General features: G+C 54.0%; 9 protein-coding genes across 9 annotated transcripts; 4 read left to right on the top strand and 5 right to left on the bottom strand.

Annotated features, from left to right (window-relative positions):
• Positions 1 to 516: 516 nt before the first annotated feature.
• Positions 517 to 1,143, top strand: ACO1O0_006860 (uncharacterized protein; the record flags this gene model as incomplete). The annotated part of the gene is made up of 1 exon (XM_083196238.1): positions 517 to 1,143. The coding sequence occupies one exon, from the start codon at positions 517 to 519 to the stop codon at positions 1,141 to 1,143; it is 627 nt and encodes a 208-aa protein (XP_083047446.1).
• Positions 1,144 to 2,224: 1,081 nt separating this feature from the next.
• ACO1O0_006859 (cytochrome P450) lies at positions 2,225 to 3,286 on the bottom strand (the record flags this gene model as incomplete). Its single annotated transcript, XM_083196237.1, has 3 exons — positions 2,225 to 2,391; positions 2,466 to 2,729; positions 2,779 to 3,286. 3 exons carry the CDS (start codon positions 3,284 to 3,286, stop codon positions 2,225 to 2,227), a joined length of 939 nt encoding a protein of 312 aa, XP_083047445.1.
• Positions 3,287 to 9,864: 6,578 nt separating this feature from the next.
• HPT1 (phosphoribosyltransferase-like protein) lies at positions 9,865 to 10,776 on the top strand (the record flags this gene model as incomplete). Its single annotated transcript, XM_083196236.1, has 3 exons — positions 9,865 to 9,897; positions 10,081 to 10,509; positions 10,612 to 10,776. The coding sequence occupies 3 exons, from the start codon at positions 9,865 to 9,867 to the stop codon at positions 10,774 to 10,776; spliced, it is 627 nt and encodes a 208-aa protein (XP_083047444.1).
• A 399-nt stretch (positions 10,777 to 11,175) lies between these two features.
• ACO1O0_006857 (oxidoreductase-like protein) lies at positions 11,176 to 12,039 on the bottom strand (the record flags this gene model as incomplete). The annotated part of the gene is made up of 1 exon (XM_083196235.1): positions 11,176 to 12,039. One exon carries the CDS (start codon positions 12,037 to 12,039, stop codon positions 11,176 to 11,178), a length of 864 nt encoding a protein of 287 aa, XP_083047443.1.
• A 1,036-nt stretch (positions 12,040 to 13,075) lies between these two features.
• Positions 13,076 to 14,707, top strand: ACO1O0_006856 (uncharacterized protein; the record flags this gene model as incomplete). Its single annotated transcript, XM_083196234.1, has 1 exon — positions 13,076 to 14,707. One exon carries the CDS (start codon positions 13,076 to 13,078, stop codon positions 14,705 to 14,707), a length of 1,632 nt encoding a protein of 543 aa, XP_083047442.1.
• Positions 14,708 to 14,984: 277 nt separating this feature from the next.
• On the bottom strand, positions 14,985 to 15,401 carry ACO1O0_006855 (dolichol-phosphate mannosyltransferase subunit 3; the record flags this gene model as incomplete). Its single annotated transcript, XM_083196233.1, has 3 exons — positions 14,985 to 15,146; positions 15,223 to 15,291; positions 15,354 to 15,401. The coding sequence occupies 3 exons, from the start codon at positions 15,399 to 15,401 to the stop codon at positions 14,985 to 14,987; spliced, it is 279 nt and encodes a 92-aa protein (XP_083047441.1).
• A 1,674-nt stretch (positions 15,402 to 17,075) lies between these two features.
• Positions 17,076 to 18,458, top strand: ACO1O0_006854 (uncharacterized protein; the record flags this gene model as incomplete). Its single annotated transcript, XM_083196232.1, has 1 exon — positions 17,076 to 18,458. The coding sequence occupies one exon, from the start codon at positions 17,076 to 17,078 to the stop codon at positions 18,456 to 18,458; it is 1,383 nt and encodes a 460-aa protein (XP_083047440.1).
• A 195-nt stretch (positions 18,459 to 18,653) lies between these two features.
• Positions 18,654 to 20,990, bottom strand: ACO1O0_006853 (uncharacterized protein; the record flags this gene model as incomplete). The annotated part of the gene is made up of 2 exons (XM_083196231.1): positions 18,654 to 20,900; positions 20,934 to 20,990. The coding sequence occupies 2 exons, from the start codon at positions 20,988 to 20,990 to the stop codon at positions 18,654 to 18,656; spliced, it is 2,304 nt and encodes a 767-aa protein (XP_083047439.1).
• Positions 20,991 to 22,134: 1,144 nt separating this feature from the next.
• On the bottom strand, positions 22,135 to 25,727 carry PMC1_3 (uncharacterized protein; the record flags this gene model as incomplete). Its single annotated transcript, XM_083196230.1, has 2 exons — positions 22,135 to 23,052; positions 23,106 to 25,727. The coding sequence occupies 2 exons, from the start codon at positions 25,725 to 25,727 to the stop codon at positions 22,135 to 22,137; spliced, it is 3,540 nt and encodes a 1,179-aa protein (XP_083047438.1).
• Between the last annotated feature and the right edge of the window lie 1,412 nt (positions 25,728 to 27,139).

Here is a 27,139-nt window from a genome sequence, read left to right as displayed (position 1 = left end):
TCCAACTTCCGGGGTTTTGGCATCTTTTCCAACAACAGTACAATCCTTAGTATTCCCGCACATAGCGGCAGCAAGGCTCGTTCCGCTGTACGTACCTACATACGTACCTGCAGCCACAAAGCTTGCCAGTACCGACACTCAAGGGCAACCGGGGATGGCTTGGGGTTTAAACGCGATCCTATGACTCCGTACCCTAAACACATGAGAAGTAACTTTTGAAAAGGCCATGTACCCTTACTCTAGAGACATCTTGTTGTATTTAATGCCCATCCTCCAGCCCGCTTGCCCTCGGTCCTCTTTTGTTTCCTACATCACAGTCAGACCCCATACTGCCAGACATCAAACTGCCAGCACGGACTCTACTGCTCCCCTACTCGTACGCCTTTAGCACCCCTTACCTTTACTATTACCCTACTTGTGCACCGTTAGGTGTATCCTATCACATCAGCACTCTGTTACCATCTTTTTGGCCACTGCCATCAAGAACACCCCACCGGTTCAACACCAAGACCAACCATGACTTTCAAAAATAACATGAAGTCCATGAACTTCGAAGACGACGAGAAGTTCACGACCTTCGAAGACGGTGACATGGCCACTCCTTTGGACGAAAAGAAGGAGGACGTCATCGTTGAGACGGTCGAAGTCTTCCCCTGGAATGAGTCGATCATCCCCGGACGCTGGGGAAAGTTTGACGAGCGGTTGGTCCCCTACGGTGCGGTGTCCACGATGCTCACTGAGACCATCGAGCTCCTCGAGAAAATCCGGGATGAAATGGCCGATCTGGCCCGTAATCCGCGCCCCGGGGTGCCCATCCGCTACAGCCTCTTCAATTCTGTCGACATAGCGACCGCCTCCACCGACACGACTGCCTCTATCATCAAACAGGCCCGCCGCCGCACCAAGAGGTTTTACACACGCGAGCACGAAGAGGGCTTGCGCGCCATCGAAGACTACAGGCGGCAGTTCCCTGTCCAGGGCTACGCCTCCGCCGCCTGGCTCGACATGCGCTGCGCGCGCTGGAAGTGGTCCTTTAGCCGCCGTAGCCATCGCGACATGAACAGGCTCCTCGGGGCCTACCAGTCTGTTCTTTCTCACGCCCGATATGCTCGCCTTGCTGCCGAGGAAGGCTATCGGTTTTAGTCTTCTTCCCCACCACTTTAATGCGCCACGCAGGGTAGGTATTCAAGCTCGCATGACATGTCCTCTGACAACTAACACATCACCAGTCAGATTACACCGTGGCCAGAATGGGTGTACCGAGACGTGTAAACTCTTTCAAAGATTACTGTGATATCAACACACTGGAATTTCATGAGTCTCGGCATACAAATTGAAACTGGGTTTGGATCTCATATGACTCTTTTGGGTACACCAAGTACCCCTAGATACCTAGCCTCACGGCAAACTCGGAGTACGGAGTTTTGTCATTATCTCTACAGGTACCTATCGCTCGGGGGTGCACTAGGCACCTGGCTCTTCCTTAATACACGGGACTGTTACCTCTCCCCAACAGTAATGACCGACCACCTCTGTGATGTTGCATTCCTCTTTTTCCTCTTACTTTTTTTTTCTTTCCTTTTTCTTTTGTTCTTGTGATTTTAGATTTTTGATCAGTACTGTTGCAGCCTTTCTATGACGATATCAACAAGTCATACGTGACGTGTCCATTTAGAGTTACCGTGACGTTGCAGCACCCCCTACCCCTAGAGATCATCCGGGCCGCCCCGAGGATCAAGGCCTAGCCCTGATTGGACGCCCTATACAAATCCCAAGATGAACTTAATCAAGTTTGGGTTTGGTTGTGATTGGGGGCGCTGTGGTTGACTGTCTTACACCTTGAGAAGGGGGATACATAGCGCCACCCGCCAAAGATTACAACAACCCTTTTGTTGCTAGCCTGTAAGTGGTGATTCATTACATTGGTTAAATGAGGGAAATAAGAGCAACTGAGGGTATTTTAATGCCGAAGCTCGAACTGGGCTTGATCGGGAAGGCGTGAGGAGTCATCGGAAGCCAAGGATACGAGTTACACATCTAAATGATGCTGGTACCCAAGTGCCACGAAATGATACCGCAGCACTATGACTGCTACTTTACTAGTAGTACTATGACGGATAGCGTTCAGCTCAGCAGGGAAATGAGCCACGTCGCAACCCATAGACAGAACAGCAGCCACCATCCAGAGTGTCTTCTATAGGAGAATGAAACGTAGATCCGCGGATCATTCGCAGGTGTCTGGGCGGTTCAGCCTCACATGTACCCCATTCGCGCACGTCGTCACCAGGGCCGGATTATCCATCCACTCCCTCTCATCACACGACTCTAGGGTCCCAACCCTTTGAACTAGGCGGGTGACAACGTAGTATGCCTCCAGAAGGGCAAGGTTCTCTGCTCGGGGGGGTTAGCACGCGTGTCATCAAGTACCCAGGTAGTAGGGTAGGAGTAATTGAGAAAGGACTCACGGCCGATGCACAATCGCGGACCGCCGCTGAAGGGTAGGAAACTCCATCCAGGCCGTAGACCGTCCCAGCGCTCCGGCACAAACTCTTCGATGTTGTCGCCATATACGTCGCTGTCACGATGCATGGCGTACATGCTGTAAAAGAGAATTGCCCCCTTGCGTACAAAGAGCGGAGCGTTGCCGTCCTTGCCTCCGCCGCGGGGGAGCGTGGTGTTGCGGATCGCCTCGCGGGCATTCTCAGGGATTACCGGGTGCAGCCGTAATGCTGCGATGGGGATTAGCACAGATAGGCGTGGGAGGACAGGTGGACTTACACTCGTTGATACACCATTTGAGGTACTGCATGTCCTTCAGCTGTTCGAAAGTCGGCACCTTGTCTCCGAAAGTACGGACAACCTCCTCTCGGAGCTTGGCGTAGACCAGCGGCTTCTTAGCCAGGGCAAAAAACAAGTTGCTTAGGAGAGTAGCCGTCGTATCACGACTAGCCAGCAAAAGATGCAATACATGGTCACGCAGTGTCTTGCGATTTCCAACGGCCGTGGCCAGGTCTTGGATGTAGTTGTGGTCCGTTTGCGGATCCTTGTGGTCCATTTTGAGCGACTCATCAATGTAGTCATCCATGTACTGCAAGACTCGCCTGCTGGCTTGGTTGGCAGTAGCGTCCCGGTGGAGGGGACTGAGAGGACCCAGATTCATCCGCCTGGCTGCATATTCAGAGCAGAGCATGTAGTCATCGATGAACTGCTGGTTCCTCTCGGCCTGGCTGCTGCTGTTCAGCGTGTGTGTCGACCTTCCCATCAAGAAATCGGTAGCAACATCCATGGTGAAGCTAAAGAATAAAGGCTGCAGGTCCAAAGTGGTTCCATTCACTGGTACTCTCTTAAACAGTTCCTGTATGTGATCTTCGAGTGTGGGTGGCAGTGCATCTATTTTCTGCTTCTTCACAGTCTGCCGTAGCTCCCCTCTGGCGTGGGACCAAGGGCCCCCGTCGAGAGCAAAGATACCGTTCCCTAAAACGCCAGAGATGGCAGATGTGCGGACTTTGGGGAGTCTAAAGTCCTCGAAACCGCTCGCGAGTATCTGCTGAATGTTTTTTGCGTCGCACGTATGTATGAGTTCTGATGTCCATCGACTCACAACATACGTCGAACCAAAATTTTTGAAACGTTTGGAGTAATCTTTCAGACTCTCGTCTGGGAGCCTGCGAACGAATTTATCATAGACAAAATCTAAGCCGATAAAGGGGTCTCTCACAGGAGCCTTGCTGTGGGGTGACTGGGCGCCTGTCAACTTTAGAAAGCGTCGATGTCGCTGGTATCTTTCCAGCATGATTATGAAAACAAAAAAGAGAATGGGGAAGCATCTGTGAGCCCAGCTCACCAGAGTAACAGGCACCTCCATACTCATGATTCGGAAAGACCCAACGGCTTCTGGGCAAGGCTAAGGAGAAAAGCTCGTTTCTGAAAAGACCGATGTTGGAACCAAAGTCATCCATTTTGGTGCGAGAAGATCCAATATATTTCTATAATAGTGCTTCTCCCTAACATGGCGTGGCTCAAGTTAGACCACCCTGGAAGATACCAACTCCTTCGGCCCATGATCATCAACGCCGACGTCTCAGCCACTTAGCCGGGTCTCGTGTGCTAGACTCACAATCGGGCCTTGTTCGTGGCTGTGGAAAGAATTTGCTTGGATAGGCCGATGAGATCCTAGACAGTTCGCTATAGTCGCATTAAGGTTGCTTCAGATCTAACATGCCCAGTTGGTTCATCCATAAAAAATACTGCTAGGCCAGATGAGTTGCACGGGTACCAAGCAGGAAAGGATATGTCTTGGTCAGACGTCATGAGAACAGACTTGGATCCTACCAACTTTCAGCATTCACCGTACGACTTCGGAACAGGAGGCTTATCAACTCATCCGTTCTTGGCGGTACCGGACCATGCGGTAAGTCCGCCGAGCATATCTTTGACAGCAGACTGTACTACCCCCCCAAAAAAAGGCATCGGATCGGATGTTAAAGGCCCTCGTGGATACAAATCCCACCAGTTAATCTGCCAAGTGGTATTATAAAGCTCGCCGAATCGGGTTCGCGTGTCGATCTATGGTCTCTAAGAGGGGGGATCATCAGCCCCCAGGGGCAGTCCAGTGTGACACGGTTTCTCGTGCCTAACCGCTCCAAATATCAATAATCGCCGGTTTCCAGACATCTGCGTGTCTCAAAGTGCTACAGTAGTCCTGCTTGATAGGGTCGTCCTGAAATAGACGGTGCACCACCATGCCGTCACGAGGTGGGCGTTGGTGGCTGGGGCCCAACCATCTTTAGCTGAGGATCATTTCAACCGCCATTTGACGCCGAGCCGGTAAGCCATGGCAACAGATGATCCGTGCGATGCCTAATCCGATCCTCCAAAGTTCCACGACCGAACAGCAGCATGCGAGGCACGCTTCGGCCTCAATGGTCTGGCGGGGGCATGCACGTGAGACATGCACTTCAGCCTCGGAACCATAAATGCCGATGTCTGTCTCTGGTCCGTAGAGGGTACTGCGTATTCGTACTGCGCCATTCCTTTTCTCAGTCTTGCCAGTGACGTGGTCGACGAGCTGGTAGGCGAGCGTGATCCACGCGTTGTATGCTTACCTCAGTTCTAAAAACAACTTATGTACCAATATTGCATAGTTACTTAACCACATAGTGTCCCTGTGTTTTAAAAATAAATAAAAAGCTGGCAGCTGTGGCTTTTTAATTGATTCTGCTACGCCCATTCGTGATGTGAGTTGAGAAAGCTTGCCGAAGTTGCGGTAAGCCAGTTTCAAAGAGGATCGTGTTGCAAATATCATGCAATATCCCACGCCTCTAAAGTTGGTACAACCAACAGAGACGGGGAGGCTTCCGGCCCATTCAGCTTAAGTGGCGTCACAAGCCCTGTGGTACCGCCGACTGACAGCCGTTTGACATTCCCGTTTGACGTCTTGGTTCCTACATAGGTACCTGCAGACCGGAGATTCGGCACCCTCTTTCACCGGGTCTTAGAACTTTCGTAAGTGCTGTGTACCGGTGCGTGAGAAATGCCACGCCACCCGGACGAGCGGTGCCTCGATTCGTCATCGGGGAGTTCTGGATGACCATTCCCGATGTACGTAACGTGTGGTGACGCTGAGATTTTATAATACCTATTGAAAATTCAACTTAGCCAAGACGAAGGGGATTCCTCAGCTGATGTTCGCTTCGTATAGCGAGAGACCCATATGACCACCCAGTAGGCCGTTTGGGGGTCAAGAGTATGATTATGAGATACCTCCCCAACCCCTACGAAGTTAACCGTATTGGGTCCAAGCGCGGCGGAAATGATGCTTAGATCCACGTCTCTTGGCGAATTACTAAGAAGTTGGGGTCGATAGTGGGCGGGATGATGAATTTTTGAACCGCTTGCCGTGTGAATATTTAGCAATATCGTTTACAAACTTCACTGTCACTCAACTCATGAACCCCCCAGCTGTCTAGATAGAGTGCTCACCAATTACTACTGCCATGGAAGCAGCCAAAGGAAATTTGAAGAATGGCACTGCCAACTAACAAGTACCTTTCACAGAGAACCACGGCGGGGACTCGGGGGATCTTGGCTTGACTCTGTGGGATATTTTCTCAAACACTGCCTCGAGGCATCAAGATAGAGAGGTGATTACATCCGTGTGGCAATTACTATTGTCTCGGGAGCCAAGACATCCTTCTTGGTCGACAAGAGAGAGGTGGCCTCAGATGAACCTACCTCGGTTTACTCGACAAGTCTGAGCATGTGGCGATCTTGGAATGATGTGGGTGCTGGGAGTACATGCGCGATCACCCCAACCCAGATGAAGCCCGGGACGTGTTAGGGTAGCTCAGGCCGAATATTGTCGTGGTACAAGATGTAGACGGGGAAACTATCTTTGGCGCCGCAGGAAATGAATACCCAAAGGCCCATATTTGTATTCAGTGTTCACAAGCTCCTGCCGAGGGCTGGATATACCTGAATGATGTCTTTCGGGTAGGGACAGGTTGCCATCCGTCCCAAGGAGATTCTGCAATTGTGTCCAAGCGAGGTAATCCAGAAGGATGCCGCGCTCTTCATATTTAAGAGCCGGAAAAGTGGCAGACCAAAGGGTTGTCTACACTCCAGTACCAATTTCATGTCGCAAACCTCTATGATCCGAGCTCCGATGCCAACTTTATCGGTCGCTGGCTCATCTACGTTCTGGTATCCCACATATTTGTAGTTAATAACGCTCTTGGCGCCTAGATATACGGCAGATTCGTCGTCTTTTAGTTAAAAGCTTTTGACGTCGGAACTGCGGCCTAGGCTTTGCACCATCGGGCCCTAACACCAACTTTTTACAGGACTTTGTTGGCGCATTTCGAGTGTCCCAGTGCATATAACATGAGTTTGAGCGTGGTCTCTATAGCTGACATGAATATTACAACAGAATACATTCAACTGTACCGGCAGGAGCTGAGGGCCAGGGATAAAGTCTAGTCGTTTGGAATGAGCGAGGGAACCCCTTTGATAAGCTGGTCGAGAAATGGCAAACTATTCCAAGAGCAGCCAGATATGGGTGTAGGCAAAGTCCTATCTGAAGCTTTAATTCGAATTTGTCATCCAACAACTCGCAGTGTTGTTAATATCCACCAAGTTGGGAAGTTGCATGTGAACGGCCGTAGATAACCGTGGGTTGAGCCAAATGAAGATCGATGAAGAGAACCCTATCACTGGGGAGGCTGCTGTTGCTGCTACGCAGGTTCCCGATAGGATTTCCGAAGTCTAGTTGTACGAAAAGGTGGTCATTCTCGATTCCAAGTATGCTCTCGGCAGCGTCCATACTCTTAATGACCTCTATTTCTAAGGCTTTTCAAGAAAATATATCGGCAAGTTCAAGGAAGGTAATATGAGGGTCGCCTTGCGGAAAGCTCGGGTAGAACGGCCGTTCACAGACCTCTCGAATAAGCTTCAGGATTCGTATTAATACCTGAGGATGTTTTGAAAGCTTTGTAACACAATTTATCAAAATCTGTGAGGAGTTAACAGGAGCCTGGCCATGTACGAGAACTAGAATTTTTCACATGACAGATAGTATCACTCTGCTCCGGTACCGTGACGCTGTTTTTGATCATGTGGAAAGCGTCTGTACTTGCAGGATGTTGTGAAGAGCATGATACGGTCGAGAGACATGCACGTTTATTGGAGATGAGAGACAGCAGCCAGCAAATCGATCCGGGGGGTTCGCCTAAAACCTTTATGCACCCCGGAGGCTCGTTTTCTATGGATGTTGTATCACGTCATGCTCGGAGCAAGCCACAATTTGTTCGAGAAAAACATGCTGATTCCAGAATTGGAACTTGAGAAAGAGGTTGAAATTTACCGGAAAGGTGACTCGCAGGAAAGACATTTCTCCTCAGCAATGTCCCACGTAGAGGTTATCCCAGTCCGGGAGTGTGAGAATAGTTATCTGTCGATGCTGCTCAACCACTCCATTATCGAGGCACAACGACCTTGATCTCCTGATTGACGGTATATGCGCCAAGACGCGGACGCTGGCCCTTTTCAAGCTGTTTTATGGCCTCTTTCATCAGTATCAAAACGGGGTCCCCGCGAATGATGCGGTGTCCTTCCGCGTGAAGCGTCTTTGAGGAATCTCACGTCTTAAACATACCTTGTGACCATTACAACAATCACCTAGTTAGATGGTTGATCACGCCCAATCAATACTCCAAATACTCATAGATCCGGGATAAGGCGTGCCACATTGTGTAGAACGGAGAGTGGAAGACCAAGGCGACCGCTTTTCGCTGTCCCCGACTGGGCAAAGTTGTTCCTTCTCGTAGCTACAGGAGCTGAAGTAGCGCGTAATCGAGTCGTTCTGTTTACAAAACCATTCATTTTCATCTTCAACATCTTACAGACTGGTGCGTCCCATTCCGCGTTTAATATATGGGGAAGCGGGCGCTGTTGGCCATTCATCTCCCAGTGGATAGAAGGAGTGCTTCTCCGTTGAATGGATGCTGGACATGTTCGAGGTGCCCAAGAACGAGACCATCCCTAAACGTTTGTAGAGGTTGGCTTCTGAGAGCAATGAAGCGAGAAAGCATGAGCACGTGCCATGGCAGAACATGGTAGATGAGCTCCGAGACGAGGACGATGAAGCGATCGACACTTTATTCCAATAATCATTCGTCTGGGATGTAAACATCAGACTGAGCGCCTTGAAAGGAAACCATAGCTTATCCAAATGCTTGGAACCCGTGGCTAGGTAGGTTCGACTGGGCTGACTGGTGAGCGACGATAACAGTGTGTCGATGTCTCTAGGTGTGGTTCCCTGACATGGTAGCGTAGTGGGTTATTTTGGAAGGCATTCATGATTGACCAAGAAAATATGTACTTTATTGCGTCGTGGGACACGACGTAGATGAATGTTGCGAGATGGAGGTGTGCCGCAACCTTTTGGCAGATGTCATGTGCAAGTTGCACGATGGGGGAAATTTTCTACAGGTAAGGTAGGTGAGCTCAACAGGGTGCTGTTTTGAAATTCTTGCGTCAAAATAGGTAGGTACGCCAGGTAATATGGCAACCCTCACAGGCAGCAGCGACTTCAGCATCGAAATGCGTTGCATCAGTTGTGAATTACTGAGATACCTCGTCGCAACGATACATTATACGATACGATACGACATTTCCTTGGATGATGTCGTCGTTGCGCCAGTCACGGGAGCTACCGGTAGTTTGATGATCGGGCCGTCGAGCTGGAGGCCTTACGTACAGGCGAGACCAGTGCTGGGCTAGGTATCCGTAGACCATAATTATTCTCCCTGATAGCATCTATCTTAACCTTCGTGTTCGGCCGCAACTAAAAGTTAACGGAAATTAACCGATTGTATCTACATAGGAGAGTCTTGGGAATGCTAGTAGACTGGGAATGGCGTCGGCGGTCTCCGACATATCATCATATTCGCATAAGCTGATGGAGGGGCGCGGCAAATGGGATGATGAGATCATTGGAGGGTTGGCGCCTTGGAGGGGCAGCATGATGCAGGTGGGGATTTCGAGATGGCGGGACAGAAAAAAAATGCATTGGCGAAAAAAAAAGATCGACAACGTGGGGTCCAGCACGCACGCAGCCAGCCACGACAGACATACCACTTGAGGAATAAGGTAAGGAAATTTTCTGTGCCCGTCCGCTCTCCTCTTCTATCTCTTGGGCAAGCCAACCGGTCCCTAACATTCAAGAAGCTGCCCCCGTGGTCTCGTCCCTATCCTCGTCCCCGTGACTTGAACTCGCACACGAATATTACTTGTCACAAGCCCCGCGACTCGGCGACACAGACTTTGTCACACTTCCAGACGAAAACCGCATCACCGACGCCCACCATGGTCAAGAAGATCTACGTCACGTACAACGATGTGAGTGCGACCAACCCCTTACGGTAGACTGGACACACCGGTGCTGCCTGCCAAGCCTGCATCCCGAGGTTGGCTGAGGCACACCGGCCGCCCCGCGGGGTGTCACTGCATACGCGAAGGAAAACCCCAAGGATGGGACGGACAGAAGGAACCGCAAGGCTGACCACTGGCTCTCCTACCTAGGTACACAAGCTGTGCCAGCAGTCGGCTGAGAAGATCCTCGCCGACTTCCAGCCCCAGCTCATGATCGCTATCGGCGGCGGCGGTTACGTGCCCGCCCGCATCCTGCGCTCCTTCCTCAAGAAGCCCGGCTCTCCCAACATCCCCATCCAGGCTATTGGCCTCTCGCTCTATGAGACCCTCGGCAGCGAGGGCGACGGCCAGGTCGAGGTCCCCGGCACCAAGGTCACCCGCACCCAGTGGCTCGACTTGACCGCTCTCGGCTCGATGAAGAACCTCGTCGGCAAGCGCATCCTCATCGTTGACGAGGTCGACGACACGCGCACCACCCTCGAGTACGCCGTCAAGGAGCTGCAGAAGGACGTCGAGGCTGCGGCCAAGAACCTCCCCGGTGACCAGCCCAAGACCGAGTTCAGCATCTTTGTCCTACACGTATGTGTTCCACACCACGCGTGCCTCTTACATCCCGAGTTGCACGGCATGAATGCCACGTACGTTCCGAATAGAGTGACTAATTTCAATTTGATGTTGTAGAACAAGGACAAGCAGAAGAAGGGCGTTCTGCCCGACGACATGGTTTCCGAGGGACGGTACCTGGCGGCGCGGACCGTCGCCGACGAGTGGATCTGCTACCCATGGGAGGCCAGCGACATTGACGAGCATGACAGACTGGGCAAGGAGCAGGGCGATGGCGTTTAGATGGGACTACTAGAAGGGGTTGGAGACATAAGGGCTCTGCCACCGAGGCGTGATTTTTAGAGTGGAGTTCTTGGAAAATAGGATAGCTGGCTGGGTTGCCACTTTCATGATATAGTATGGTGTAGATGAGGAACGAATTAAAACCAAGTTTACGGATATGGTCTACCATAGTCTGCTTAGCTTGTCGAATTGAAGATATTATCGAGAGCCAGGTACACTGCACGCAGGTCGCTAGTTGAGGGACGCATATGATTATTATCCCTAGTGAATATATCTAAACAGAATGCACTATGCATTTTACGAAAGGAGTCTAATCTATCCATCAAAGACAGCTCTCTAGGTATGCCGCTGTGCGCTCAAACATGGTATGGGGTATATCCTGGCGCATAACCGCTTCATCTAACCACCAGATGTACCCTCCCTCTCATGCCTCTCCTTTAGCTTCTTCTCTTGCTTCATAAATTCTCTTATGCCCACGGGGACATTTTTGAAGATGTCGTCGTCCCACATGTCCTTGGCAATCTTGGTCTCGCCCACATGAACCCCCTTCGGCGCAGGCGTCCAGTTTGTCTCCGAGCCCCCGCCGTCGGCGTCCATCGACCCGGCGCTCTGCGCCAGCCGCTTCTCCGCCTCGCGCTTCTTGGCCGAGTACTCCTCCATGTCCTCGCGGAACAGATCCCACACGCAGTTGACGCAGCCGCTCATACAGCAGTTGTCCGGTTCCTGTGGCTCCGGGGGCACAAGAACCCCTGCGATGTACGTCGACTGGTTCTTCTTGGAGGCCATGTGCATGTCCCTATCATTGGGCCCGGCGAGGCGCGTGCCGAAGATGATGCGGGCCTTTTCCTGCGCGGAGGTGGGCGGCGGCGAGGGCGATGGGGGAGAGACATCTGCTGAGGCGGGCGTGCTGGCGGCGGCATCGGTGGCAGTGTCGGTAGTAGTTGTGCTCTTGGGCTTGCGACCAGGCTTCTTCTTCGGAGGCCGTTCACCCGGGGCCTTTGCGGGCTGTTTCTTCTTCCTCTTCTTCTTCTCTTCCGGGAGCACTTCGGGGTCGGCCGAGCTGGGGGGCTCCTCTGGCTTCTGGTCGAAGGGGTATGGTGACGGGGTTTGGAGAATACTCTCGTAGAACTTTCCTATCGGGAAGCGCTGTGGCCACTCTTCGTCCTTTTGGGCCGGGCGCGTCGCGACGAAGGACCGTTGGTAGGCCGGCACGGCCTGGCGCAAGTAGCGCAGCCGGGGGGCTACCCTTGAAGGGAGAGACATTGTGAGTTTGTCTGGAGGATGGGTCGCGAGGTACTGCTATCGCGGTATCATCGGTGAGAAGGTATATTGTATTGTGGAGGTTGAGAGGAGACCGACCGGCAACTCGTCGGCGACGCTACAAGATTTGTAGGAGGCGGACTTCGGACGTCATCGGGATAGCCGATCCACTACATAGTAGTGTGGCCAGAGCACTCGGAGGTTGCACGTGACATACGGACTTCGATTATAGAAGACGCTGCAGCGTGCCCTGACTACGTATCTTAGGTAGGTAATTAGGTAGTGGATATTTCCCTCGCTATTTAAGCGCTAAAGTTGATTAGGAATAACATTAATATCTCGTGCATTCTCTTTCAATGTGCTTCGGAAACTTCATGTTTATCCCATGTTACGTCTCACCTGGCCCAGACTAGTTGACAGAACAGGCAGGCGGTGAGGCCCACTTTGTTTGGATTCGGACGCGACTGGCCGACTGCATGTTCAACGCGGCTCATAGCGGCATCCACTCGCTCATCAAAGCTACCTACAGTTGACAATCCAATTTTGGGGGCAATGCTGCGTTTCTGATCCATCTCACACATCCTCGACTATGGAGGAATCAGCTCCAAAACGACGACGCACATCGCTGCGTCCGTCTGGTTCCAGCGATGCAGCGCCCCGAGAGGACGCGCGCCCCAGTAGCCCTCTGCAAACCGCCGACTCACCACTGCGAACAAGACCTAAACGCCCATCATGGGCGTCGCCAACGAAAGCCAGCATGGCCCGCTGGAACCCTCAGATTCTCGAAAGACGAAAATCGGCATCACCACCCAAATCACCAAGTCCCACACGACCTCCCCCCCATCGCCGTCCCAGCGTTGCCCCCAGCGATCAAAGCGCCCCCGAGGCAATCACCACACAACCAAGGCCACCGGCTGGGGCCTTTCTCGCGAGCGTCCCTGATAGCACAAGGGGAAATTCTGTACCGAGAGAAGGCGGGAACGGTGAACCAGGGTCGAGTCGTCCCGGATCGCGGCGGGCGGGCATGGGATCAGGGATGATGGGCGCACCTAGGAGGTCCCCAGCAAAGCCTAGCCCACGACCCCTTCCCCCACCTGGACCGGACGGGGAGGATGATTACAACCCATTCATAGGACGGACTCTTAGACGATCCCCTGAAACGGGCGTCCGCGTACCACCGCCGCCAGAACCTCAGCTGCCGCCCTCCGTCGACGATCCAATTTCATCAACACCACCTCGAGGCATTCATAGCAGCAGCCCGTCCCGAAACAAAGGGAAGAACAAAACTAAAACGACTAAGACCGGATCGCCGCTCAAGCAACCTCCTGCTAGACCCGGAGACAATGAAAATGAGATCGTAAACCCTCTTCCGCGGAAGCTCTTTGGAGATAAAGGGGCACCTCCAAGTAGTCTCCGCAACGGAACAGTCTTGGCTGAGACGACGAATAATGTGCGCAAGATCGCCGCCTTTGACGCCAACACGGAGAAGAGGAAAGAGCGAGATGCACTGCGTGACCAGCTCGCGAAGCTGAAGAGGGATCTGGAGGTGACGGCGCGACAAAACGATCGGATACGAGCAATGCAAAAGTCAGGCCGCACGGTGCCCCTTGCTGATGAGAGCGAAATTATGGAGATCATCAGACGGCAGCTCCTCCCCCAACATTGGGATTCTCAGCCAACACAAACCCAGATGCTGGCCAAGGCAGCCCTGGACCCGATGGCTATTGTGCCTTTTGGGAAACCTGCTGCCTCGGCGGTCCCTACAGACGCGGATGAAGAGGAAATTGCCGACATCAAATCACATAATCCAATTCCTATGACTGCGGAAGAAGAGTTGCCATTCCTGCAGCTCTTCGCCCCATTCAGCGCCTCTTCCAGTCTCACCGTTCTGCCTCGAATAGGAGAGGAGCCCCTGCTACAGCTCTTCACAATACAACTTCGCTCGAGAAACAGCCCTGGCCTCTTTGGGGCCAAGCTTGAGGTGACTGTCGAATCGACGAAGCTCAGTATCGTATCTCTGAAAATCGCCGCGCTGGAGCCCGCCGCCAAACCTGAGCTCGGTGCATTTCTAGAAAGGATATGCACGGGAGACTGCAATCGAAGCATGCAGCGGAACGTTGGGATTGTGTCGTGGGCTATGGCGGAGTGGCTGCGGGTAGCGGAGCAGCGCGCGCGGTTCTGGTCTCAGCTGCACCGGGATACGGCGTCCAAGGAGCTGCTTCTCGAGACCAGCAAGCATGCGCGGACGCGCAAGGGCAAGCGGGCCAAGGATGGACAGGAGAAAGAGACCCAGGAAGCCAAAGAAGGTCCAATAAAGAGCCAAGAATTGCTTCGGTTTATGGGAGAGCAGTCATTTGATTTGCGAGTCCCTTCGATACATGGCTCGACACCTCCGTCGTCATTGAGACTGAGCTGGAAGATTGAGTTTGACTGGTCGGGCGAGGCGCAGAGCAAGGTTGCTGTGATGGTTGGTGTCCCCGGCAAATGTGAGTACAACTATGAGCCCTGCTTCTCTTCGACTTTCATCGCTGACATTAATGAAGGGCATCAAACTGATCGCAAAGGGGCCTTGGGGAAGCTGCCCTCGTTGTTTCAAAACCTGGTCGAAGCAGGCGAAGAACCCAAAGTCGCTGTGCGCAAAGTTGTGGCGCTTCTTGTAGGCGAGGAGTAAGGTTGGGATGACTTCTTGGCTGTATTTGATTTGGAGTTGGGATGAGCGTCGGGCCGAGCGTGGTGTATTGGCACACACGGGCATGATTAATGACTTCTGTTGCCAACACCGAGATGATACCCATGCAGTTACTGAACCATGCATCATAGTTAGTGTACTATGTTTTTATTCAACAGCCATCGGCCAGCCCGTATTATTGTACAGCCCTCCGTTTCTTTTCTTCCACATTAAATTTCGTTTCAATCCCGCGCCGCGTGAGTGTACGGCCGCAGCGCTCTTAGTCCACGTCGACGCCAAGTCCCCGCAGGTCCGTCTTGGCCAATTCGATCTCCTTCATGAGCTCCTTGTGCGCCTCGGGCACGTCGTTGAAGGTGAGGATGCCCCAGCCGAGGCGGAAGAGGAGGAGTGCGCCGAACGATACGAGGGCCCAGAAGGGAAGCTAAATTACCGAGTTAAAAATTGGCAACTCCACAAAATCCGAGATGCGTGTTGCTTCGGGAGAGAGAGAGACATACCAAGGGGACAATCTGCTGCTGGACGAGAGGAGGGAGAGGGATGAGCTCGAGGAAGAGGGCGAGGTAGAGCTGCGAGCGGAGGTTAGCGGGCGGCGATGCGGATCAGGGTGGCTGCGCGGGGTTGCTCATACGGAGGAGACCAGGAGGCCAAGGGAAATAGTCTGCTGCGCGCGCGTCATGGTGGGCGGAATCTGTGCGGTCTGCGACAGCGGTTGGTGGCGATGGAGGGGAGCTTGGTCGGGTCGGAAGGTCTTGGAGCTTAGGTGGTGATGGTGGTGGACGTGTCAGGAGGTCGCGTCTTGGAGTGACCAGCTGGGAGGTGACTAAGGTGGGGGAATGACTAATCCGCCCTGTTGGTGAGGCGCCTGTTGGTGAGAGAGACCCTTCCCTTTCAGGTTGAAACTCGCCAGGGCGAATTCACCATCGTCCGCAATGTTGATTTCTACCTCTCCTGCCATCGTCATCAGTTAGTAGTGTTTCAATTTGAATCTCATTGTGCCTCGCAGATTCTTTCTGAAGCAGATTGCGATGGGACACTGGCTTTCATGTTCACCTCTGTTCTGCTGATCCAGAGGTATTCACGCGACAGCTTCGCGCCCCCTACTCAAGACGGTCGAAATGAGTAACGCACCCGAAAATGACGACTTGTAGGTCGGGGATCCTTGGTCACTATGTTAGTCTGCCAGAAACTTTTGACTTCTCCATCAATGGGGAAGATTGCGGATTGATTTCGAAGAATGAGCGTGAGCAGGTGGGCGATAGCTGACACGGTTGTGCTCGGCATATCCTCAAACCTGTCTCCCACATCTGCCGAGACTACCACGCCGTCGGTACGCCATGGGGATGGACTTTGCCCGGTGTGCTCCGTATGAGGTCTCGGAACCGTCATGACATGGATCTACGAACTACTACGTATATCCACAACAACATGTGCTTCAAGCAGACGTTGCCGGCCACGGCATAGTTGTTGCTCCCAAGCCATTGAGAAAAAATGAGAATTGAAACTTCACACCTTTCGCCTTCCACGCTTCAGATGTGATGGGAGAGGGTCATCAACAGCAAGATATTGGTGAGGCCTAGGTTGTGAGTATTTACATTCAGGTGGGACTTTCGATGCCAGATGCTGGGCCACAGGCCCTCCGAAGCCAGCTTCTTGGACGACAGCCACCTTTCGGCGCTACTGGTATCTGCTCCAGGAACCTTTCTCTGGGCTGGAATTGCACAACACAGCAAGGCGACTGGTCGGGCGGGTTGAAGATCTAATATGATGAAGATGCGGTCGGCGATCATGGCGGCTGCGTTCCGCCCCTAGTGGCTGCTAATGCAAGCCACCCCAGAGCTCCCCGCAGAACCCCAGCAATATGATCCTCCGAGAGATGTTGAGTAGACGGCTTATAATAGCTTTCATCTACCGTTCATAACCAATGCGTGGGCACAAAGCTCAGCTGATGACCAGGGGACCCTATCAAACCAATTATCGCAGACGCCCATGTCATTCACGGCCAATCGAAGTCTTCCCAACCACTTCAGCCCCTCCTCCAGATGCAGCATGCACATCGGAATTCAAGAAAGGAAAAGCTTCCCTCGTTGGCGGGAAGGCGCCCAGCTGAACGCCCATCAGTGGACTGTCGGGTGAGACAAAAAAGCAATGAACTTAATAAACTGACGTGGACACTGGACAGCGGGTCGTGTTAGTACATATCCATTGTGCAAAGTATCGGGCGCAATGGATCTGCCGGACTGGCCGGTATAAGGAGACAACGCCGCCGCTCAGAAGCTAGTTGTGCTAAGGGTCTCTCTTTCTCCCGAGTTGCGGTATCCAACCTTTCCCCCAAGTCTCCAAAGGCAACATCATGGCATCGCCGATCCCCCAGCCACGCGGGCTTCCCCTCGTCGGGAACGTACTGGATGTGAAGCCGAGCAACACCTGGGCCTCGCTGAAGAAGCTTGCCGAGAAGTACGGTGAGATCTTCAAGATCACCGTGCTGGGCCACACCATTGTCTTTGTGGCCGGCGCGGCGCTGGCGGAGGAGTTGTGTGACGAGAAGCGCTTTCGCAAATATGTCGGTGGGCCGGTTGTCGAGGTTCGGTATGCCGTACATGATGCGCTCTTCACGGCCTTTGACCATGAGGCGAGCTGGGGCATTGCCCACCGTATCATTGCTCCGAGCTTGTCACCCCAAGCCCTGACGGGTCACCTGGGCGAGATGTGCGACTTGGCCTCCGAGCTCATCACAAAATGGAAGGGTCTCGAGAACAACAACAAGATCACTCTTGTTGACGAGCTGAATCGTCTAAATCTCGAGAGCACGACGCTGACCCTGTACGGCAAGAAGCTCAACTCCCTTGAGGGCCCGCCACACCCCATGCTCCAAGCCATGGAAGATGCGACCGCCGAAGCTGTTCAGCGTCCAACGAGACCGGGTTTTCTCAATTGGCTAGTCTATGGCGGCAAATTCAAGAGAGCAACAGCAGTAATGCGCGGCTGGGCCGAGGAGGTTGTTACCCACCGCAAGGCAAACCCAACAAACCGCCAGGACTGCTTAGCCGCCATCATGAACCACAAGGATCCCGAGACGGGCAAGGGCCTGACCGATTCGCAGGTGATTGACGAGATTGTTTCTATGCCTATTGGGAGCAGCACGGCACCCTGCCTCATCACCACCGCCAGCTACTATCTCCTCAAGAACCCGCACTGCATTGCCAAGGCGCGGGAGGAGATTGATTCTGTCGTCGGCACCGGGAAGATCCAGGCCGAGCACATAGACCAACTCAAGTACGTTGAGGGAATCGTCCGTGAGGCGCTCCGCCTATCCAACGCGGCACCCGGCTTCAACATCGAGCCCATCCCCAGCGACGACAAGAAGCCCGTACTCCTCGGCGGCGGGCGGTACGAGGTCCCCCATAACCAGCCCATGATCATCGTCCTTGCGGGCGTAAACCGCGACCCCTCAGTATTTGAGAACCCCATGGAGTTCCGCCCGGAGCGCATGATGGGCGCCGAGTTCGACAAGCTGCCCAAGTCTGCACACTTGTGGTTCGGTAACGGTAAGCGCCAGTGCATCGGCAAGCACTGGGCCTGGCAGTGGAACATCACTACGCTCACTACGCTGCTCCGGGAGGTCGACTTTGAGATGGTGGACAAGACGTACGACGTGGAGAAGGCCGGGCAGGATGGCTGGTTTAATGTGAGGCCCATTGGCTTCGAAGTCAGGGTCAAACCCCGGGCGAGTTAAAAGTGGCGGCTGTGGACTGGGGGCTAATTTCACGGGCACTTGGCTATGTACGAAGATGGAAGCCGGATAATAGGGGCTAATACTGGTATCATATCTTTGGTGTTACTGCTAGTATGTTGTTCTATCATGTTATTGACATCTGCTTTTCATTCTTGTACAAACAATTTGACGAGCAAAGGGAATTGCGGCGCTGCATCATCTCCGCTTGGGCCTGACAACATTACTACCCATCTTCCAGAGCTCCGTGGACAGCCGGCGCAGCTTCCACTCTCGAGGCACCGGGCTAAGACTACATGTACTCGACCTGCGGCGCTTCGACCCGGTAGAGACTCCTGATGCCTCTTGGGCGGCAGGTTGCCTTGGGTTGGGTGGAGGGCCAGACTGCTGACCCGGTCCAGAGCCATCACTTGGTGACTCGACGGATTCGATGATGGTGTCTCCAGGAGCTCCATCATCCTCTGTGGGCAAAGGTTGCTCTGACTGGGGCGGAGAGCCAGAGTCCTGATTTGGTCTGTCGCCAGCAACACTTGATGACTCGACAAACTGCATGACGGTATCACCAGGGGCCGACGGGGGAGGGTTCTCTGGGCTGGGCGGAGAGCCTGACTTCTGACTCAGTCTATAAGCATTCTCTTGTGAGTCAACAGGCTCCATGATGTTGTTCCCGGAGCGCCTGTAATCCTCTGGGGAGTCAGACTCTCGACTCTGCCTGCGGGCACCACTTGGTGACTGGCCAGGTCCCGCGACGTTGTCTCCACGGGTCCCCTGGTCATCCAGGCCAGGAGCAAGACCAAGGGCCTCAGATACTTCCGGAGCCGGTGAACCGCGAAAACTCAACGTTTCAAACAAGCCCTCAATATATGGGGGAGATGCCGGCGTGGTCATGGGCGAGGGGGAGTGAGTTTCCGGGAAGGGAGGCGTGTCGGGTGGTTCAGCTGCACTGGGCATTTCAACGGCCGGGCCACGGAATCGATGCCTTTGAACATGAACGACGTGGCGACGGATATTGTCCGCGTTCTGCCGGTAAGCGTGGTCTCGAGGATGGCGGTGGCCTTCTTCCCCTGGCCGGCTCAGCATCCAGTCGAAGTCAAGGCGTGTCATGGGCCCTGCGACGGGAAGCTGGGGTACTGCTGCTATCGCTGGGGGGACGACATGGTTTTGGTAGAAGGGGTTGGGGGGGGCCCTTGCTGTGCCAAGGAGTTCCACAGGTCGAGGGACATTCGGAGGAGCTGGCGCATTGGTGGTTGTGCTAGAGAGATCTGGGAACGGTCGGGGAAGGTCAAGGCGCATGTCGCGAGGATTCCATAGGGGCTCATGCTCCACTGCCGCCATCAGAGCCTGGATCGACGGGAGAGCGGCCTCGATCCTGTGCTCGGTGCCTCTGGGGCTCAGTGGAAGGGTCCTGGGCTGTTCGTTCAGGGGATCCTGCAGGTTGAAGTTGTCCCAGGTGGGTGTCACATGCGCAGCCCACAAACGCCCAGGGGGTGATGCCGCCGGACCTTGCTGGGCAGCTTGCTGGGGAGCAGGACCAGGTTGGTTTTGAGGAGCACCCTCGCCTGGGGGCTGGTTTGGAGGGTGTCGTGTTGGGCTCCCCGAGGGCGATTTGGTGGTCACGGCCGGATTGTTGGCTGGGCCTTGGGTGATGGTCGAGGTAGGGGAGTTTCTTGCAACTGGGGACATAGCTGATCCTTGAGGCGTAGTCCGGTCCTGGAGCGCAGTCGAAGCTTGGATGACTCGCGAGGCTTCGGGTCGAGGTGATGAGGAGTTGCCCCTATTCGAGCTTCCACCCGAAGGATTGGAGTCGCTACGTCGAGAGGATGGACTCTCGCTATCCGTATCATCATCATCCCCCGGTGAAAAGTCCCCATATAAATCATGATCGCTTTCAGGAGGCTCGGGAACTTTGAAGAGGCGAAACCAGACTGGTGTGGTAGACTTGTGGTGACAGATCTGGGGGTCAAGGTCAATGTCATCTTTGCCCGTGTAGAGCTTGTTAGAGACGAGAAACCACTCGTCCTGAGCCGCCTCCCACTGCCTCAAGAGCTCCTCATCTGCCTCATTGAACAATCGGATCCTGGGGAGAGGGCCAGGCTTATCCAGGCCCAGTCGCTTGATCATGGTCCACGCCCGAGCCCCCTCGTCCAGATACTCCCGCAACGCTCTGTGCGCCCTCACCTCGTCAGTGGGATCCATCCTCGGCGAGCCCTCGAGGGGGGCTATCGTCTCCACGTTCAGCGCCCGCATAGCCTCAACCCAGCCCCCCTTGGTAATTACGAGGTGCGCCTGCATCCCCCCAAGGCAGGAGAACCAGCTGCAGCCGACATATCTGTCGCACACGCTCCTGGTCTCGTAGGTGCAGCACGGACCGTGCAGCTTGCAGTCCGGGAACTCGTAGTCGGCCGTGTGGAGGCAGGACTCGGGCTCCTCGAAGGGGTGGTAGATCTGAAAGCCGAGTTATGGAGGCAGGGGCTTGACGTGGACGATGCTCTGCGAGTTGCAGTCAGTCTGGTGTATGTGCAGCTTGAGACACATGTTTGCTTTCGAGGCTCGATGGCGGCACTCGTTTGTGGGGGAGGTTAGTTCAAGAAGGATATAGAACAGGGCGAAGTGTCAAGGTAATAAATAATCAAGGCCCTCGGGACGTTTCTTCCCGACCTCACTAGATAACTCCTCTTTGAGCTGTCCGTCTCATCTAATCTTATACGACGGTGCTCTGATTCACCAACGGCCCCTACTCAAGCACAACAAGGCACCAGAAAGTCTTTGGTTAAGGAAGACAATGGAGGAATGCAGTTGCAAAGACAAAGAATTCCGCAGACAAGTCTCCCAGCTCATATATATATATATATATATATATATATATATGTAACGTCAAGTAACAGGATCCTCCTTTGTTCCCATCTAGGTACACAGACAATAACCAGACAATAGGCCTGGCCAACAAGAGCTCCGTTGTCCCTAGTCCGTGAGCCGGCCTTCAACATAAGAATCCCTGTTACTATTAGGACGTACCTAGCTGTTGGCAACCATGCATGTTCTTGACTATACCTAGGACCTTGTTGGCCAGTAGGAAGTCACTTCCAGCCCGGTGTGAAAAAAAAAAAGATCTGCTGGGTCAAGGTAGAAAGGTAGGCAACGATTCCCAAATCTCGACTGTCCCTGTGGATAAGTCTTTGGGGTTGTAAAACTAACTACGGATAGTTCAAGCTAGATCTCATAGCTGAGAAGTATATAGTAAATCACACTAGCAGGGCACTGCAAAAGACCTCGAATGTTTGGTCCATAAATCCATGGATTGATTGATTGTTTGCGTATCAATTGTTGCTCAGCAACTCGAACCTGCTCCCCTGTCCATCTATCAGAGGTACCATAGGGGATCCAAAAGCAAAAAGGCGATCTATAAAATTTGGTGAGGCCTCGCCGACGGAAACAAAATCACCCCCAAACTCCGTTGTATCTTTTCAGTTCAGCCCAATAGAGAGAGAAAACAAATACCGAACCAGAGCACCATACACTCTTGCCATGCACACCTAGACTAAAACGACAGTATAGGCAAATATATGTTCGATCCAACGAAGGGGAAAACAAAAAAGAGAATGCCGATCCGATCCGTTCACAGCGTAAAAGACAGTTTATATGCTAAAAATATTGCAGTTCGAAATGGAAAGCACCTCGTTTACGAGGTAGGTTTGGGCGGGTCCGACTCTGTGATCTCGACACGCGGAGTTTGTGGTACTTGCGAATCGGTCTGGTCAGGGGCGATGATAGCGGGGATGTTGGGGCTCTGGGTGGGTTCCTTTTCAGGGTCGGATATCGAGTTGGTGGGTTCGGGGGCTTCGGCATCGTCGTCGTTGTCGCTTTCCTTCTTCTTGGACTTGAAGAGGCGGCCAAAGGTGGCACGCCAAGCCTTGACGAGCGCGTTGTACACGATGAGAAACGGCTTTCCAACAACTCCGGCGATGACAGCGAACCAAGCGTCAGGGAACAGACGCACGAGGACAGCCCAGGGCCAGCACATGAGTGCAACGACAACGGAGATGGCCCACTGGGTGCCATCAAGGCCGCCATCCGTGATCTGGAAAGCGCGAGATCCGACAAAGATGATGCACACCTGGAGGCCAACCATGATGATGTTGATTCCAATGAAGAAGAAGTTGCGGTGGATGCCCTCGAAGATGTTGAACTTGTTATCCAGGCGGCGGTTGTTGAACTCGTTGAAAATCTGCATCCAGACAAAGCAGTTGAAGATGATGGTGTCCAGGTCTGTCTTCTGGTTCTCATTGCCACGCTCATAGCCAAGAATTTCGTATCCGGCAAAGTAAAGAACGAGTGTGACCACGAGCTGGAAGATGCTCTGGCCGACAATCATCTTCCACATGTTGGTTGTGATGAGAGGCGCCTTCTTGCCCTGCGGGGGGCGGTCAAGAATCTTCTCCGTAGGGGGATCCGTGGCGAGGGCCAAAGCAGCAAACGTGTCCATGATGAGGTTGACCCAAAGCAGTTGAACAGCCTTGAGAACCGACTCCATCTCTGGTGAGTAGACGGCCGTGATGAAGGCCAGAAGCACGGCAGTAATGTTGACCGTGATTTGGAACTGTTTCGAATTAGCGGCTGCCGCTTGTTGGGGATCGGGACAGATTGACTTACTTGAAGGAACTTCTGGACGGCATCGTTGACGGCACGTCCCCACTTGAGAGCAGTGACAATAGATGTGAAGTTGTCGTCCATGAGCACGATAGCGGAAGCCTCCTTGGCGACTTCAGTACCGGAGATGCCCATCGAGAAACCCACGTCGGCAGCCTTGAGAGCAGGCGCGTCGTTGGTACCATCACCCGTCACAGCAACCGTCTCGCCCATCTCCTTGAGTTTGGTGACCAGGACCCTCTTGTCCTCGGGGGATGAGCGGGCCAGGACTTGCAGTTTCGGGAGGATCTCAAGCATCTCCTTTTCGGAGAGCTTGCGGAACTTGGGTCCTTCCATGACGATACCACCCTCCGAATAGATACCACACTCCGCAGCGATGGCACGAGCCGTGATGATGTTGTCTCCAGTAACCATGCGGGTGACCACGCCGGCGTGCTTGGCCTTGGCCACAGCCTCGGGAACACCGGGGCGGACAGGATCCTGAATACCGACGAGGCCGAGGAAGACGAGATCTTTGAGCAGAGAGGCAAACTCGGCGTGGCCCTCCTCCTCAACCACAGCATGAGCCGGTGGCCACTGGGGGAAATCTCGGTACACGAGACCGATGGTACGGAGAGACTTGCCGGCGTACGAGTCGATGGTGGTGCGGAGAGCCTTGCGCTGCTCCTTGTGGAGGGGCTCTTCCTCGAACGTCGCGATGTCAGCCTTGGCAGAGCAGTAGTGAAGGAGGATCTCGGACGCTCCCTTGACAAGCAGGCGGTAGCCGCCGCCAGCAGACTTATTCAGCTTGATGACGGCTCCCATGCACTTCTTCTTCGAGTCAAAGGGGTACATCTGGATGACCTCCTCGTTGGAACGCGTCTCGGACAAGCCACCCATGCCCAGGTATTCCCTTGCCAGAGACAGCAGGGCGGTCTCGGTCTTGGATCCGATAAAGGCAAACCTGCCGTCTTCTTCACCCTCAAAAGCGGTCGAGTTGATGGCAACAGACTGAATAATGGCCTGCTTGGTGCGCTCAGAAAGGGAGGCAGCCCACTCAGGCAGAGGCGTTTCCGAGGTCTTCTCCGCGTCGTCGGGCTTGGTGAAGCTGGCGCCGCCGAAAGTGCCCTTGACGACCGTCATCTTGTTGGTCGTAAGGGTTCCCGTCTTGTCAGAGCAGATGGTGGTGGCGTTGCCCATGGTTTCGCAGGCGCGCAGGACACGGACCAGGTTGTTCTCGCGAAGCATGCGTGTGGTGGCAAAGGCGAGGGCGAGGGTAACGGCCAGCGGCAGACCTTCGGGGACAGCGACGACGATAATCGTGATGGCGACAATGAGGATATCGGTGAATGTGGATGCCTTCTCGGTCGGGGTGTCGGTGTTCCCGGAGAGATCGCCAAGGAAGCGGAAGAGCAGGACAAAGAAGAGGAGACCGGCGGCGGTGGTACCCAGTTTGGCAATGGCGAGAGCCAGACGCTCCAGCTTCTTCTGAAGCGGCGTATCCTCCATTTCCGTCCGGACGGACATCATGATCTTGCCGAAGCTAGAGTTGACACCAACAGAGGTAGCGACGAATGTACCCATACCCTCCAGAACCTTGGCACCAGAGATGATAAAGGGGTCCAGATCACTCTTGCTCTGGCCCAGCTCGAGGGCGCGCATAACCTGGTCACCGGCAGTCTTCTTGAGCGCATCCGACTCACCCGTAGCCGAGGACTCATCGCACTTGAGGTCGTGGGCCTCAATGCAGATGCCGTCCACAGGGACCAAGTCGCCAGGCTCGAGGTGAAGCACGTCGCCGACCAGAATATCGTGAACACTGATCATGAAAGACTTGCCGGATCGGATTACCTTGATCTCGCGCTCCTCCTTCTTGGCGTTGAGTTTCACAAAGGCGCGCTCCTTTTGCCAGTCGTTGACGGAGCCAACCACGGTAACAATGATGATAGCGACGCAAATAGCCACGCCCTCGACCCAGTCCACAGGCGTCGGCTCATCCGGGGGGTGATACCTCCCTAGTGTCTCGTACAGGCCCAGCGCGAGCGAGATGGCGGCGGCGACTGTTAGCACGATGAGGACCGTATCATTATACGCATTCCACATGAGCCTCCAGAACGGCGTAGGCTTTTTCGGGGGGAGGACATTTCGGCTGTAGACGCGGATCCGGTCACCGAAAGCTTCTCCAGACGGCACGGTAGAGCCCGCGGGGTTCTGAGGCGAGGCATCGTCGGTCTTGACGGCAGTATCGAAGGAGATTCGTCTCGGGGCGGATGTCTCGTCGAGGGAAAGACCTGCGTGGGCGTCTGTTTGCAGACCCTTCAATATACCTTGCAGGCCGCCCAACGCCTTGAAGGCCGATAATGATTTGGGGTTCAGGAGCTTATTGAGTTGGCCTGGTGAGAAGGCAAAGGGGTTGTTCTCGACGACAAAGTCGGCTTCGGTGCCCGGGTCTGCTCGCAGTGCAGCCTCAGGGTCCTCGAGAATACTAGAGTAGACGCTTGTGCCGGCGGGTGTCAGAAACGGATTTGACGCATTGCTGGCGACTGTATCGGCATTACTCGCAGACCGCTGCCTTGTATCGATCTGTAGTGTGGGGATTAATAGTGTATTGGCGTTGTTGCTCTGAGGATTTGAATTTGTCGCCATGTTGGGCAGCAGTACGTTGCCGTCTCGGCAATGGCTCTCTTGGCGGGCGTAGTAAAAACGTATATGGGGGTCTGCTTCTCAGGGGCAGTGGCAAGGAACGGGAGGAAAGGAGCCGCGAGCTTCCCACGGCGCTGTCATATGTGCCGGTGTCAGGGCTTCACTCCAGCAAGCAGGTGATGACTGGTCCCAGGGTGTCGCCGTTGTGAGGTGCGCAGCGAATGGTCGACGAATGGTCGGCAGGCGAGGGAGCCGCGAGGCAAACGAGGCTGATATCGGTATAGCCACTCAGGGGCGGAGGCGCGAGGTTGAACGAAGTTTACAATATGAGGCTTCCCCGGTGAAGGCTGAATATGTTGGGCAGCTCTGGGGGCGAGGATCGAGAAAAACAAGGGCTGCGCCGAAAGGAGACGCGTCTGGAGGCAATATGTACAATACACGAAAGCGGATATAGTATTCAATAAAAACAGGAGAAGAAGAACAAGCTCTCGCCACTGTGACGGGACGCAGCGGTACAAGGCATTGGAAGGTTCGAAGTTCCCAGCCAGGACCTGGGAGACCTGGGAGGATGAGAGCCGGGCCCCTTTCCCTCCTCCACCCAAAGACCCGTAGTCTGTGCCACTGAATGTACCATCGTATGGGCCCATGGGGGGGAGGGTCTCATGGATGATGGAACTCCCCACTTGCCTTTTGGCCTGGACTTCTGCCTCTGGGCTTCTGGCTCTGGACTTCTGGGCTTGACACGCCCTTGTTGAAGCTGGAGGCGCTGGTCGAACTGCCCAACCAGGCTAGGTCCACGGGCATTATGCTTGTTTTTTCACAGGCACTACCTATTGGCCAGGGGTTTTGGCGCCGTTGCAGCTTCCCCCACCATCCCATTTCGCCGTCCTGTGTTGTTTTAGGACCCCCTCCCCTTGCGTGAGCCGTCTGATCTGTATCTATTCCTGTTCCTCTGCCAGGAATATTCCATTGTCTTCTTCTGCTCCTTGTCGCTGATTTCAGACCGATATAGTTTCCAATGTTCTTTTTTTTTTTTCCCTTTTTCAGAACCCAGTCCAAGCCACCCTTCGTGGGAGGGGGGACTTTTCAAATCTCGTGGCGACACTACAAACCCGCTTATGACCAGGGCCGCAGGTGCACAGCCTCCTTGCGTGATTTAGCCTGGCGACAGGCTCCGAACGAACAAGCACCTCTCTCTCCTCTGGAGTCCCAAGTATGTAGGTACCTACCTGCTTGTTCCACATTCCGGCCAACCAATTTTCCTCCAGCATCCGGCAGGTTTCTCCCCAGCAGGACGGCGGCAGCGCCACGGGATAGGCCATCCACCATAGTACGAGTACCTACCATGTATCTGCATTTGATATCGTCTACAACGGTCACCTACAGGGAACCCGTTCGGGACCGCAAACTCAAAG

This window comes from Amphichorda felina, assembly GCF_050947745.1.
Source record: "Amphichorda felina strain 45539 chromosome Unknown scaffold_7, whole genome shotgun sequence".
Lineage (NCBI taxonomy): Eukaryota > Fungi > Ascomycota > Sordariomycetes > Hypocreales > Bionectriaceae > Amphichorda > Amphichorda felina.
The sequence above is the reverse complement of the archived record's forward strand: the minus strand, read 5'-3'. Positions and strand labels throughout refer to the sequence as shown.